The 15,127-nt window shown below is 47.5% G+C and overlaps 1 protein-coding gene across 24 annotated transcripts in view; it reads left to right on the top strand.

The window, feature by feature from the left end:
• The window catches only part of LOC135287403 (zinc finger protein 239-like), a 41,009-nt gene that overhangs the window by 12,028 nt on the left and 13,854 nt on the right, over window positions 1-15,127 (top strand). For 2 of the 24 annotated variants that reach the window (XR_010351091.1, XR_010351102.1), the window contains 2 exons: window positions 13,115-13,188; window positions 13,327-13,445. The exons of 17 other annotated variants lie outside the window; for them this stretch is intronic. Coding sequence is in view for 1 of the 7 variants with exons in the window: in XM_064400763.1 (XP_064256833.1) it covers window positions 13,141-13,188 (48 nt within the window). In the remaining 6 variants the exon portion in view is untranslated. Of the gene's footprint in view, window positions 1-5,128; window positions 5,267-13,114; window positions 13,189-13,326; window positions 13,446-15,127 lie in introns of those variants that run through there. 5 more of the 24 variants (XR_010351100.1, XR_010351099.1, XR_010351092.1 and 2 more) reach the window with 5 other exon arrangements.

Below are 15,127 nucleotides of genomic sequence, written 5' to 3'. Positions count from 1 at the left end.
GAAGAGAAGGGAAAGAATAAGGAAGAAGAGGGAAGGAAAAGAAAGGAGGGGTATAGCTACCAGACGTGTGGATGACGGGATCCTTCAAAGTCCAGTCGACGGAGCCTGTCACATGCACGTCAGGGGAGATCTCAAGGGTACAAGTTAGCTCTAACCTCTTTTATAGTCTTTTTTGATTGGGGGAAGGGGACACATTTCAGGCATCGTACAGAAAGTCCATCAGCAGTAGGCAAGAACCATTGTCTTCTTGGTCCAGTGGTCACTTGCAAACTTGCTTTGGTTACCTGGCCTTCCCCACACACACCTTGCCCCGCCCCCCACCTCCTCCCTGCAGTAGGGATTTCAGTCTCAGTCTTTTGGGGAAGAAGGGGGAGCTTTTCCATATAGGGGTCGCATGTCTCAGTCCTTGAGGTGAGAACCTTCTCCCATCTCAGTCCATCTGTCATGGTGGTTGATGTATGGTGAACGGAGGATCTTTTTGTGGTGACCATCGAGAAGGTAATTCCAGAGAGAAAGTCCAGCCAAGTCAGGAGGGTGGAGAAATTCCAGGCTCAGCATTGCTAAGTGATGCAGGTGAAGAATGGCACAGTGGCCCTTCTCGGGTGCAGTGTTCCATGGGGTGAGCAAACACACCTGTAGTTTGGCTTGGTGGACCAGTCAGAGCTGGATTTTCAGAACAGGATCTTCTCATTTGCCCAGTGGTCTCGACTTTCATGGCGATCGAGAGGCAAAGAATGAGGGAAATTTTGGACAGATGCTCACAAGAGGTTCCAGCAAACACCAGATCGGGATAGTGCTGCAGCCAGAACCTGGAAATTTACAAATTTTGGCTTTCTGTGCCAGCAAACCACTGAACCTGGGCTGTGCCGGCATCAGGAAGTTTTCAGATGTAGGTGCTGGAACTGCCAGCAAACACCAGATCTGGGTCGTGTCATTGCCAGTGACAGAAATCTGTCAGATTTGGGCTCTGCTGGCACCAGAAAATTTCCAAATCTGGCTATTGGCACAGCAAACACAAGATGTGGGAGGTGCCAGACCCAGTACCAGCAAGTTGCTGGGTTTTGGATTTCTGTGCCAGCAAATTGCTGGACTTGGGCTGTGCCGCAACGAGGAAATTGCTGGATCTGGGCACTGGCAGTGCTGGGAAACTCCAGGTCTGGGCAATGACAAAGTCAGCAATGGAAAATTGCCAGATTTTGGTTTTCTTTGCAAGCAAATTGCTGGACTTGGGTTGCACCAGAACAGGGAAACTTCTGGATCTGGGCATGGGCAGTTCCCAGAAACACCAGACTGTGAGAGCTGAAATGAAGGATATGGGACTCCAGGCGTCTCTTCAAAATGCAGTTTATTACATCCAAGACGTTACAGCAGTCCAGGTCGTGGGTGACAGAGCCTGTGCCTACAGCTGTCAGCTCCAGCTGGAAGCAGGCCTGGGGACCCTTGGTTTAGGTTACAAATGCATGATATACTTTGCTGAGCATCTTAATACAGTAGAACCAATCTATACCTTAAGTTTTACCTATAGCCTATCATAACTACTATACTTGTCATATTTATGTTACTATTCTCCAATCACTAAAAGTAGTACATTACAGTTGAAGCTAGAGGTTCTTGCAGTGGAAAATTCAGAGGCCGTTTTCATCTTGCAACATCTGCTGACTTGTTTGCCTGTGCAATCTTTTTTTTTTGGTAAAAACATCTTGTTTGAGGTGGGTTTATCCTTTGCTCTAAGTGATAAAAACCCCCTTCTAACTAACATACCCTTTGCCTCCTTGGTTATCCAGTAAGACTGGCTCAGCAATTCTTTTCTTCTATATCAAAACATGCTTTCATTTCTATTCCTTCTTCAGATTCTACATGCCAAAATCTTCCTGCCAAGCATACATATGTGTGAGACTTTCTTGTGAAACTTTCATCCTTCCCAACAGCCCAGTACTCACGTTGCACATTTCACCAACACAACGGCATTTTCAGTGTCAGAACACCTCTGGCTTTCCCCATGGATCTTATCACTCAGAGATGCTCTGGGACAGGTTTGCACCCTGGGATGAAGCTCCCAGCTTGGACTGAAATCTCAGAGGGATTTCCAAGTGTCCTTAGGATGGCATTGGATGAAGGGAGATGCAGCTCCTTGCCTGGCTGCACTGACAGCATTGCCCAGAGCCGGGCACTGGGCACAGCGTCACCCTGAGCCAGCTGTGCCCCCTCCCAGAGCCCCCAGGGCCGGGCAGCTGCTCCCAGCCCTGTGCTCTGCAGAGGGAACTGGGCCCGGGGCTGCAGAGCTGCCCCACGGCTCTGCTGCAGCTCTGCCTGCACAGGAGGGGCTTCACGCCTTGGAGCCCCGGCCCTGAGGGCAGAGGCTTGGCTGGGGGACAGGAGGGAGAGGGCTTGTTCAGAGGGAGGGGCTGCACTGGAAGGGATCCTGTGGAGATCTCTAAGCTCTCCTTGCCACAGCATTTCTGGGTTTTGTTTTCTCTCCTTCCCTGATCTTCTCTCTGCTTCCTGGAGATTTTCCTCCTACAGGTGTTTCCCGGTGCCTCATCTCTCCCTGCCAGCACTCACAGACCCCAAATCTCTGTGCACTCTCCTTGGCCCTACAGAACCCTGCCTGTTTGCAGGGCACTGGCTGGGGCCAGGTTCTGTTTGCAGCTTGGAGAAAGGACAGCTCAGACTGAGCCTGATGGGTCCAGCAAAGGTGATGCTGGTGTTGTCCACGGGCAGAGCAGCTGAAATCATATTAGGGATTTCCTGTGAACCTATTGATCACTAGAAGTAACAGTTCAGATGTCTCAGGCACATGTCAAAATTAGTAATTAATAATTCATAATCAACCTTTTTTATTTATCCTCACTCCATGCCATTCTCCAATAGTAGGAAACAGAATAGAATATCTTAGCAAATTTCCTCATATTTATCAGAACCCTTGTCTTACAAATATTCTATGACTGACCAGAACCCCTCAGCTTGTCAGAGCTTCATGAGAATTTCACCACCCCTGCACCAGAAATACTCAGAGTTGTACTCACAGAGTCTGTGGGCAATGGGATGCCCCAGCTTTAGGAGATGGCTCCAGGAGCTGCAGCTGCATTGTCCTGCAGCCAGAGGTTCCTGTGCCAAGGGCTGGCAGTGATTCTGCCCCAGGCACTTCTCAGCACCTTCCCAGCCCTGACTGATTGAAGCTCTCTGTGCCTCTGGGCTGTGCCCGGGCTGGCTGCAGGCAGTGGCCCAGCCCTGCTGGGCTGGCAGAAGAGCTGCTCATCAAGAGAAATGTGCTTTTGAAGCTCTTCTTGGTTGCCAGGAGCTGCCTCTGTGCCAGGAGCCCAGCCCAGCTCAGCAGCACAGACATAGCACAAGGACTTTAATGACCCTCTGGGGCTTTGTGCTGAGGCCCTGAACATCAGTCCCTGAGAGGCAGCTGAAGAAACCTCTCCAGAACTCCAAGTCACAATCCAGCTCCAAAGTTTCTTGGTCTTTTAATAAGTCCCACTGAGGGACACAACTGAGAAAGTGTCCCCAGGCCCCAGGCAGAGCAGAGAACTGGAGGCACTGATGACAGGTGCGGACAAAGAGAAGCCAAGTCTTGGTGCCCTGGAGCTCAGCAGCAGGGTCTGTACCACCAAGGGCTGGGAGGAGACACTTGTCCTGAGGTACTGGGGCCTCCTGGCACAGTCCCAGCCAGGCTGGGCACTGTCAGCCCCTTGTCCTGCCCTCAGCATCCCCCCCTAGCCCACATCCCAGTGGCCTCAAGGATCTGCTGGAAGGAGTCCCTGGGGAGCCTTGCTCAGGAATGGCCCTGGGGGTTCCTGAATGCTCCCAGGGACTGCAAGTTTATGAAAGGTCTTTGGGTTTTGCTTTTGCCTTGGAGTCTCTGAGAGGTTTGTGCAATCATGGCCTCCAATTATCTGCTGTAATTAGTCCCTGGAGAGGCTTGTCAGTAACAACACTCAGTGGGGCTCATTAATGCTTCAGAGTACTTCAGTTATTTTAAGGTACTTGGTGTTTCACTTTTGATACAGACTCTGGGAGATGTCTGTGCAATCATGGCCCCAATTATCTACTTTAACAAGTCCCCTGTGAGCTTTGCACTGACACTCAGTGGGGCTCATTCATACTTTGAGATACTCAAGATTTTTAAAGTACTTTGAATTTTCCTTTCCACCCTGAGTCTTTTAGAAGTTTTTATGCCATCCTGGCCTCCAATTCTCTCCTCCAAGGAGTCCATGAGGAGCCTGTGCTGGGGATGGACCTCAGTGGGACCCATTCATGCTTTCAGACACTTTGGGGTTTTTCTTCTGACTTTGACTCCTGGAAAGGTTTGTGCAATCTCCTCTCAGGCCTTGAGGTTCAAGGGCTCAGCTCCAAAAGTATCATGAGGCTCATTAGGATCAAGAAGTCCTGACAAACCATGGCTCTGACTTGATTTCCCTCTGGTCTAGAGCAATTGATCAGGAAGGTTTCCTGCTGCAGTTATGGAGAAATATTTCAAAGACCTTCTATGAAATATGCATTTCTATTTTAAAGGGTGTATTTTATTAGCACTCTCTTTAGAGAAGTGTGATTGAAGCATTCAGTGACTGATACTGATCTAGGGACTCTCCTAAGGAGGTCTGACCTGCTCAGAGAAGCTGTGTCTTGAGCTCTGACCCAGTGTGGACAACTTTGCTCCACATTCCCCAACCGCATTCTCTCTCTCCTCACTCACCTGGGACCTGCTTTGCTTGGAGAACTGGCTGCACTCCAGGAAACCATGTTTTTCTTCTTTTTCTTTTTTTGAAGTAATCTAAAACTCTGAATTTCCCCGTTGAAAACAGACACCCTCCGTGAGCATGTTCCGAGCCCAAGTTGCCTCCAAGGAGGTTCCTCTTCCCCAAGGCAGAGATACACAAGGAATGTTTTATACCTTTGGACTCCCTTGTTTGACGAGGCTTTCTTGTGTCACCATGGATCCTTGGTTCTGTGAGGTTCTGTTGTGTCACAATGGATATTTGGTTCCATGGGGCCCCACAATGTCACATGGTCTTTTTGGTTGTGTCAGAAAGAATGCTGAATTTCAAAGACTTTAAAATATTTATTAAAACATTGTCAAAATAGAACAGAAGACTGAATAAGGAAAAAAATACAGCGCCAGGAACTAAGGACACAATCACCACGTTCTGCCTTTTATACCTGTGGCCCCTCCCAAAGTCCTGTCAATCAACTCCCTCTTTGCTGTCCAGTGGTGGAGATCACTTTCTCACATCTTGATTGGAGGTCAAGTGCTGCCATGGTAACAAGCTCACCTTCCCCAATGCCCTGACTAGGCTATCCCATGACAATAATGCAAGAGGGAGGGGAAACATAACTATACATCTACCAAACTTCTCTTAAAATACTTTTAATATTGGCCCCTTAATTGTGAGAGGCAACCATAGGATTACTCATCTATAACAAACCCCCCTTTTCTTTTTCTAGAAGTCATTTGCTTGAAAAATTAAGTAAAAAAAATTCTCTTTCTCTTGAATGAGTCATACCAGCATCTGTTGATGTGGGCAAAGACAGTGGGAACACGAGAAAAAAATCCCAGGTTTTCCTTAGACTTCTTTGGAATGGACAAAAGGGCATCACAGAGGTCCAGTATGGCTTTGACTCCCATCTACCATGCCTATGGGGTTGCTACCAATAGTTGTTGTATCTTAGGGATGAGTACAGAGGCCAACTCGGTCTTGCCCTCTAGTCCCTGTTGTATTAAAATACAATTGAAGAATTATAGAGGTCTGGTATGGCCTTTTGTCTGTACCTTACCATGCCTATGGGGTTGCTACCCGCAGTAGGGCTATGGAGCCTTCTTGGTAGAAAACAAAGGGGCCAACTCAGTCTTGCCCTCTTTCCTTTGTCTTATTTTCTCAAAGAAGCTGCCCCATTACTTTTTATGATCCCTTGTGTACTTCCCCTCAACAGATGCTGGTAATTCTCACCCATTAAACAGGAAAACAGTTCTCAAGCTGCTTGGTGGAAGCCTGAACTCTACTTTTTGGGCGTCTTGGTGTTTTTCTGGTTTTCTTTAACTCTCTGCTTGAGAGTCAATCTCGTTTCACCTGGCCTGGATATTAAAGTCCACTCTTTGGAGTCTTCTACTGGGCCTTTGACTCTGTTGGCATGAGTCCGTCCCCGTTCTGCAGTTCCCACAGCTGATTCAGTAGTGAGCCGTACCTGAAAGGGACCTTCCCACTGAGGAGTTAGAGGCTCACCTCTCCATGACTTGATCATCACCCAATCCCCAGGATTAATATTATAGATTCTGAAATCCAGGGTGGTAGTTAGAGGAATTGCCCCTTTGTGTTTTAGCCTTTCTAAGGTTTGTGCTATAGACATACCATATTTCTTGGCATTGGTTTCCCCTTCCTCATAGGTGGCAACCTTCTGAGGTGAGGTCAGGAAGGGTAACCCAAACATCATTTCATAGGGTGAGACCCCCGGATCTGACTGGGGTTGGGTTCTAATTCTTAATAATGCCAAAGGGAAACATTTCATCCATGACATTTGGGTTTCAATCATTAGCTTAACTACACCTCTTTTAAGAATTTGACTCATTCTCTCAACCTGACTGGAACTCTGTGGATGCCACGGAGTGTGGAATTCCCATTTCATTCCCAGGGCTTCAGCAACTTTCTGCAATATCTTTGATGTGAATGAGTTCCCCAATCTGAATCAATCCTGTTTACCATCCCATATCAGGGAATGATTGATTCTAGAAGTGTTTTACTCACAACATTTGCATTGGCTTTAACAATGGGTACCACCTCTACCCAGTGAGTCAAGGGATCTACTATCACTGGCAAAAATTTCCACCATTGTACCTGGGGAAGCTCGGTAAAGTCTACTTGGATGTTTGGAAAGGGCTGTAAGGCTAGTTCTCACCCTTCCCTGGGTGTTTTCCTTATGATTTTCTTATTCACTTGTTGACATATCGTACACCATTCAGTTACTTGCTTAGCAATTCTGAAAATTCATATGCAGCCCCAGTCCCTTAGAAATTGATCACTTAGCGCTTGTGTACCCCAATGTGTTGTTCCATGTATGCCTTCCAGTATTTTCTTGGCAAGGGATTTATTATTATTTGCCTTCCATCTGCTAATTTCCCCTTGCCTTTGTTATCTTTCTTGTCTCTTATTTTAAGGAGTTCTTCCTCTTCTGCCCCACTGAATACAGAGACTTTTTGCATTTCTCTCATGGGTGTTATGTTAATACTATTATTAATTTTCTGTCTCTGATTCAGTTGCATTTTTAGCTTCTAAATCTGCTAAATTGTTCCCTCACGCCTCCTGAGTCGCCCCTTTCTGATGTCCTTTAACATACACTACCACTACTTCCTCTGGTAATTGTAAGGTTTCTAACACTTCTAAAACAAGTTTTTTGTGAACCAGTCCCTTTCCCTTTGAATTGAATAGCCCCCTTTCTTCCCAAATTTTTCCAATGGTATGCACCACTCCAAAAGTGTATTTTGAGTCCTGTATATATTGTTCCCCTTTTCTGTGCTAATACTTCCAGAGCTCATTTTAGGGCATATAGCTCACAAGCTTGGGCTGACCAGTTGGAAGCTAACTCTCCCTTTTCTATGGCTTCCAACTCTTCATCCACTATAGCGTACCCCAACACCCTGTGCCCCTTTATTACCTGTGAAGATCCATGGATGTACAATTGTTTTCCACCTTGGAGTGGTTAATCTGTTAGGTCTTCTCTTACTTCACTTTGATAGTTTATAACCTCTAGGCAATTATGTATTAGTTTCTCATCTGGTTCTCCATACAAAAACTGGGCAGGGTTGAGTTGGTTATTCACGATTAGCTCTAAACCATTATCTATTAAGATGGCTTCATACTTTAGCACTTGGGAATCAGTGAGCCATTTCTCAGCCTTTTAGCTCAGGATACTCCTTACTGAGTTTGGGATATATATCTTCAATTTTCCCCCAAAAGGTTATTTTTTTGCTTTCTGCTATGAGTAGGGCACTGCCATCTCCTGAATGCAGATTGGCCACTCCTGGCTGACAGGGTCTAGTAATTTTGATAAATGGGCCACTGGTTTCCTGGATCCTCCCCAGTCCTGGGCTAACACTCCATGTGCTACCCCTTTTTCTATATCCACAAACAATAGAAGGGTTTGACTAAGGCAGGAAGACTCAGTGCTGGTGCACTGACTAATTTTTGCTTAAAGCTTCAAACTTTTGTTCATCTTTTTCCCACCTAATCTCTTCTTCAACTAACTTTTCATACAAGAACTGGATGGCCTGCGTGTATCCTTCAATCCATAGCCTACAATATCCCAACAGGCCTAAAAACCTTCTGACTTCCCTCTTAGTTCTTGGCCGTGGGAGTGAGACTACCCCTGTAATTCTCTTATGGTTCAGCCACCAGCTGCCTTGACAAATCACATGTGCTACGTATTTTACTTCCTTCTCTACAAACTGGAGTTTCCCTTTTGTTACCCAAAGTCCCTGGTTCCCCAGGAAATTTAGCAACACTATGGTGGATTCCCAAGCTTCTTTTTCTTCCTGTCCTGAAAGAAGCAGATAATTTACATATTGGATGAGCTTTATCTCGGGTTTAATGGAGAAGAGCCTTAGTACTTCTCCTAGGGCTTGACCAAAGATGTTTGGGGATTGGGAAAACCCTTGGGGTACCTAGCCCATCGAAGCTGTTGCTTCTTCCCGGCATCGGGGTCCTCCCTTCAAAGGTAAATATAACCCACTTTCCTCTGTTGGTGGGCATGCCCAAAAACCATCTTTAGGTCTATCACCCTGAACCACTAGTGTGCTGTATAGAGGTTAAGCACTACTGGTTATCGATTCACAGTTCTTCTGTTCATTCTCTCAAATCTTGGACAAGGCTGTAAGTTCTATCTGATTTCTTTACTGGTAATATGGGTGTATTATGGGGGAACATTCATGTCTAAGGTCCCCTCCTCAAGTAGGTCCTGGATTACTGGCTGAAGTCCTTGTCTCCCTTCCAGGGAGAGTGGGTATTGTCCTACCTGAACTGGATGGTTCTCATTAACTATTTTTATTACTATAGGTTTCATGTTTAATTTACCTTGGTTTTTCGGTTTTGCCCACACCATCTCATGAATTTTCTCCTCATCTTTTTCCCTTAACTGGAGAAGGTTAACCATCATTTTCCCTTTCTCTGGGAGCCATTGCAATGCTAAATTGCACCTGTGAATCCTGTCCTAATAAATTTCACCCTGCTTCTGGAACTAATAGAACATCTCCAATTCCTATTTTATTTGTTCCTTCAAACTTTATTTGGTTCATAACTGGAGTTTTGAAACCTTCCCCTTCTCTTGGTTTGAAAAGACAGGTGTCTGCTAAGGAAGGCAGGAGCCTCCCCTAAAATAGAAAATGTAAATCCCCGCCCTCTGAACTGTTGAAATTAAGGTGGGCTCTCAGGCAAAGATATGGGAGCAGGAACAGCAGTTCTTAATTAGGGAAGAAAAAAAAATAAAATAAACAATGCAGTAATACAAAACAACACTGACAGAGTCTGAAGACTACCTGACACCCTCTGGGTCAGGGTTTTGATAGCAGTCCAATTCAAATGGTGTCTGTAGTCCTCCTGCAGAGAGGTGTGGTTCTGTTGGAGCAATGATCCTGTAGAAAGGTGTAGTCTTCCTCTGAAGATCCAGTGGTGGTGTAGATGGGCCTGGTATTCCTCTGAGAATCCCGTGGAAAAGTATGCCCTGATGTCCTAAAATCTCAGATTATATCCAGGTAGGAATGGCTTGGCTCCTCCCTCTGGGCAGAGCATCTCACAATGGGATGATGTAATTTTTATCAGTCATGGGGGAAAATTAAATAGCCCATTAACAGCAGATGTCTCCCCAGAGGGAGGATTGGTTGTGGAAGAGATAAGGAAAACTGCCCATTTAAAAGAAGACAACTGCCATACAGATGGCACATAGAATACAATTTGTTTGGCGATCCAGGACATTATCCACCCCTTATTCTATTTCCATCTGTGTTACAATGAAACCTTACACACAGTTCTCACTTAAGTACAGGTTTCTCTGTGGTACACAACGGGTTTTTCTGCATTACCCACCCAGTGTAACCAGGTCCTTGAACAAAAACAATACTATGGATGGGTTTGTCTTTGCCTGAGGTGGGATTAATCCAAACAGTCTTTCCTAAAATACCTTTCATATGTACCACAGGGACTTTTTCTCCATCCACTGTGTGCAAGTGTTCAGACTGGGCAGGACCAGCTCGATTGATGGACCCTTGGGTGTTGACCATCCAGGTGGCTTTTGCTGAGTTCATTTCCCAATTTGTAAAAGTCCCCCTCCCAAGTGCCTTCAGGGTAGTCTTAAGTACTCCATTGCACTGTTCAACTTTCCTGGCAGCTGGTGCATGATAGGGGATATGATCTATCCATTCAATACCATGTTCCCTGGTCCAGGTGTTGATAAGGCTGTTCTTGAAATGGGTCTCGTTGTCTGACTCAGTTCTCTCAGGGGCACCATGTCTCCAGAGGATTTGCTTTTCCAGGCCCAGGATGGTGTTCCAGGCAGTGGTGTGTAGCACGGGGTGGGTCTCCAACCATCCTGTGGTGGCTTTCACCATGGTCAGCACACAGCGCTTGCCTTGGTGTGTCTGGGGCAGTGTGATGTTGTCAATCTGCCAGGCCTCCCCATACTTGTACTTGGACCACCGCCCACCATGCCATAGGGGCTTCACCCTCTTGACCTGTTTGATGGCAGCACGCATCTCACAGTCATGGATAACCTGCGAAATACTGTCCATGGTTAAATCCACCCCTCGGTCTTGTGCCCATTTATAGGTAACATCTCTACCCTGATGACCTGAGGCATCATGGGCCCGTCAAGCTAGGAACAACTCCCCCTTATGTTGCCAATCTAAGTCTATCTTGGATAGCCCTATCTTTGCAGCCTGGTGTACCTGCTCGTTGTTTTGGTGCTCCTCATTAGCTCTACTCTTGGGAACATGGGCATCTACATGGTGGACCTTCACAGGTAGCCTCCCTACCCTGGTAGCGATGTCTTTCTACTCTTCAGCAGCCCAAACTGGTTTTCCTCTATGCTGCCAGTTAGCCTTCTTCCACCTCTCCAGCCATCCCCACAGAGTTGGCTGCCATCCATGAATCAGTGTAGAGGTAGAGCTTTGGCCACTTCTCTCTCAGCAATGTCCAGGGCCAGCTGAACAGCTTTCAGTTCCACGAGTTGGCTTGATTCACTTTCTCTGTCGGTAGCTTTTGCATCCTGTCATGTGGAGCTCCATACAGCTGCTTTCCACTTATGGTTCATCCCTACAATGCGACAGGAACCGTCAGTGAAAAGAGCGTAGCATGTTTCCTCTGGTGGAAGTTGGTTATATGGAGGAGCTTCTTCAGCCCATGTTACTGGTTCTTGTTCTTCATTTGTGACACCAAAATTTCCACCTTTGGGCCAATTTGTAATTACCTCCAAAATTCCGGGGCGATTCAGTTTACCTATATGAGCGCGTTATGTGATAAGAGCAGTCCACTTGCTCCATGTAGCACTGGTGGCATGGTGGGTGGAAGGAATCTTGCCTTTGAACATCCATCCCAGCACCAGTAGTCAGGGTGCCAGGAGGAGTTGTGCTTCTGTACCAATCACTTCTGAGGCAGCTTGGACTCCTTCATAGGCAGCCAAGATTTCTTTCTCTGTTGGAGTGTAGTTAGAATCAGACCTCTGTAGCTTTGACTCCAAAATCCCAGTGGTTGACCCTGAGTCTCCCTAGGCACCTTCTGCCAAAGGCTCCAGGACAAGCCATTGTTCCTGGCTACAGAGTAGAGCATGTTCTTCACCTCTGGTCCTGTCCTGACTGGGCCAAGGGCTACTGCATGGGTGCTTTCCTGCTTGATCTGGGCAAAAGCTTGTTGCTGTTCAGGGCCCAGTGGAAAGTGTTCTTCTTACGGGTGACCAGGTAGAGAAGGCTCACGATCTGTCTGTACTCGGGAATATGCATTTTTCGAAAACCTATGGCGTCTAGGAAAGCTTGTGTTTCCTTTTTGCTGGATGGTGGAGACATTGCTGTGATCTTGTTGATGACATTGGTGGGAATCTGATGCTGTCCATCTTGCCACTTCACTCCCAGAAACTGGATCTCTTGAGCAGGTCCCTTGACTTTTCTTGATGGTGAAGCTGGCTTTCAGGAGAATCTGGATGATTTTCTCTCCTTTCTCAAACACTTCTTCCACTGCCATGTTCCCCCACACAATGATGTCATCAAAGTAGTGCAGATGTTCTGGAGCCTCACCCTTTTCTAGTGCAGTCTGGATCAGTCCATGGCAGATGGTAGGACTGTGCTTCCACCCCTGGGGCAGTCGGTTCCAAGCGTACTGCACGCCTCTCCACGTGAAGGCAAACTGAGGCCTGCATTCTGCTGCCAGGGAAATGGAGAAAAATGCATTGGCAATGTCAGTAGTGGTATACCATTTTGCTGCCTTGGACTCCAGCTTGTACTGGAGTTCCAGGATGTCCGGCACAGCAGCACTCAGCAGTGGAGTCTCTTCATTCAAGCCACCATAGTCCACAGTCCATCTCCATTCTCTGTCAGAGTTGTGCACTGGCCAGGTGGGACTGTTGAAGGGTGAGTGGGTCTTGCTGACCACCCCTTGGCTCTCCAGTTCACAGACCATTTTGTGAATGGGGATCACAGCATCTCAATTAGTTCAATACTGCCAGTGGTGCACCGTCAAGGTGACAATTGGCACTCGTTGCTCTTCCACCCTCAGGAGTCCTACTACAGATGGGTTTTCTGACAGTCCAGGCAAGGTGTTCAACTGCTTAATGTCCTCTGCCTCTACAGCAGCTATGCCAAAAGCCCATCTGGGTCCCTTTGGGTCTTTGTAATAGCTGTTCCAGAGGAAGTCTATGCCCAGAATACATGAGGCCTCTGGGCCAGTCACAATAGGATGTTTCTACCACTCCTTCCCAGTCAGGCTCATCTTGGCTCCCAATAGGGTCAATTGCTGTGATCCCCCAGCCACCCCAGCAATGGAAACGGGTTCTGCCCCGACATGTCCTGAATGCATTAAGGTACACTGAGCACCAGTATCAACTAAGACATTGTATTTTTGTGCCTCTCATGTTCCAGGCCATCAGATCCACACTGTGCAGAAGATGTGGTTTTCCTGTGCCTCTTCCTTGCTAGAGGAAGCATACCACAAGGTCAGGGTTCTGTTGGAGAGTTCTGGTGGGAGAGTTCAGTGGAGTTGTTGCAAGATTCAGAGGCTGTGCCACAAAAATAAAAACTCTGGATTAAAAACACTCCATCAGGACCCGCTCCTTACTTCACCTCTCCTTAAGGGTTTCTCCAGCTCAGGGAAGGCCTGAGGAGTGACCCCCTCAGCAGCAAGCTCCAGCCCGCAAGCTCTGGAGCTTGGGGCATGCCCGGACTTGTCCCCACGTGCCCAGCTTGACCACAGGTACTGAATAGCGTCTCTGGGGAGGAAGGACCACAGGTCAGCAGCCAAGGCCAGAGAGACCAAGGCAGTCCCATCAGTAATATTGGTCCACACCAATACTGTTCAATAAAATCCACTTTGGATTTTGTCTTGTTAGCATCTTAATTGGTGCAGAGGCATTTCTCTAACAATTTTCTTAACCAAACAGTGACATTATTGTGGCACGGTGAGTTCAGGGCACTGTTCTCTGACCCCAGGTGCCTTTGACAGCAGCACAGTTCCCTCCTCTGAGGAGGTTGTGGTTCTCTCTTAAGGAACTCTTGGAAACTTGGATGCAGCTTCCTCTGAGGGACTTATGGGAGAACTGATGAGGGAAATGGATGTTGTGAGCGGCCAGTGTAAAGAAAATTTTTGTTGTCCTTCCTTGAAAACTTTGTTGAAATCACTGGAGGAAAGGGAGCAATGGAGCATCCAGCTGCCCCCCATGTTTGGAGGTGTCTGAGGAGGGCTGGGACAATGCCAGGGACATCCTGCAGTGACATCCCCCCTGTCCTGCTCTGGGTGAGCTCAGTCCCAAACCTGACCCTGATCCTGGTCTCAATCTCACTCCACGTTTAGACACACTCACAGTTCTGTATTTAGTGTCAACCTAGTCCCAGACTCGTCTAGCCCCAGACCAATCCCAACCCCAGCCCTAAAGCCAATCCCAAGACTAGCCTTAACCCCAATCCCAGCTCTAATCTAAATCTCAGCCCCAATTCCAGCCCCTTCCTAAATCCTCAGCCCAAACCAAATCCCAGGTTCAGCCCTGGGGGTTTGGGGGTGTCTCTGTCCCTCTGACCCCAATGATGTTTGGGTGGGGTCACACCAGGGCTGAGAGGGACAGAGACCCCCCTGGCTCCCCAGGGATGAGAAGGTCAGAGAGCCCCCCCAGCCCCGAGCACCCTCAGGGGTGAGAGGGACACAGAGCCCCTGGTCTCCATCCCTGCACAAGCATTCCCTGAGGCCAGAGGGATGGAGACACCCTGAGCATCCCCCGGGCTGAGTGGGACAGACAGTGCCCCAAGCACCCCCCTGGCACAGGGTGAGAGGGAGGGGGAACTCCCAGGCATTCCCTAGGGTGAGAACGATGGAGACCCCCTGGAGTGAAAGGGACAGGGCAACCCCCCTCAAGCCCCTCCCAAGCATCCCCCAGGGCAAGAGGCATAGAGACCCCTTGAGCATCCCCTGGGCACTGGACAAAATAAACTTGGCAGAAATCAAACTTAACTCTGCATAATTCACTTTGATGAATATTTAATTTTCCCACAAGTTACGTGATGAAAACACAAAGAAATCCCAAGCATTAATAAACCAACAATAGAAGCAATTGTGTGACAATTCCTAGTTTCATCGGTTCCTTCACAGCTCCAGCTCAGCTGCTGGCAGGTTCTGATAAAGGAAAAGGGAAAATTTGGATGAATACAGATTATAAAAAGGAAGAAAAAATTCTGTATAGCTCTCACAAAGGTGACAGGGACAAAGAGAATAAGGATTTTCACATTTGACAAGGCCCCCAAGCCTGTGAATTTGGGAGTTATTTGGGAATCTAGCTACTTGAGCTGGGCTTCTTGTGGGACTTTTAGCAGCCTTGTGTTCCTCACCGTGGGGTAAATGAACCTTTTCAGCCTCTCTGGTATCATTTGCTCCCTTTCCTCCAGTGA

The sequence above is a fragment of the Passer domesticus genome, chromosome 29 (assembly GCF_036417665.1).
Source record: "Passer domesticus isolate bPasDom1 chromosome 29, bPasDom1.hap1, whole genome shotgun sequence".
NCBI classification, from domain to species: domain Eukaryota; kingdom Metazoa; phylum Chordata; class Aves; order Passeriformes; family Passeridae; genus Passer; species Passer domesticus.
This window is presented reverse-complemented; position numbering and strand designations above follow the sequence as displayed.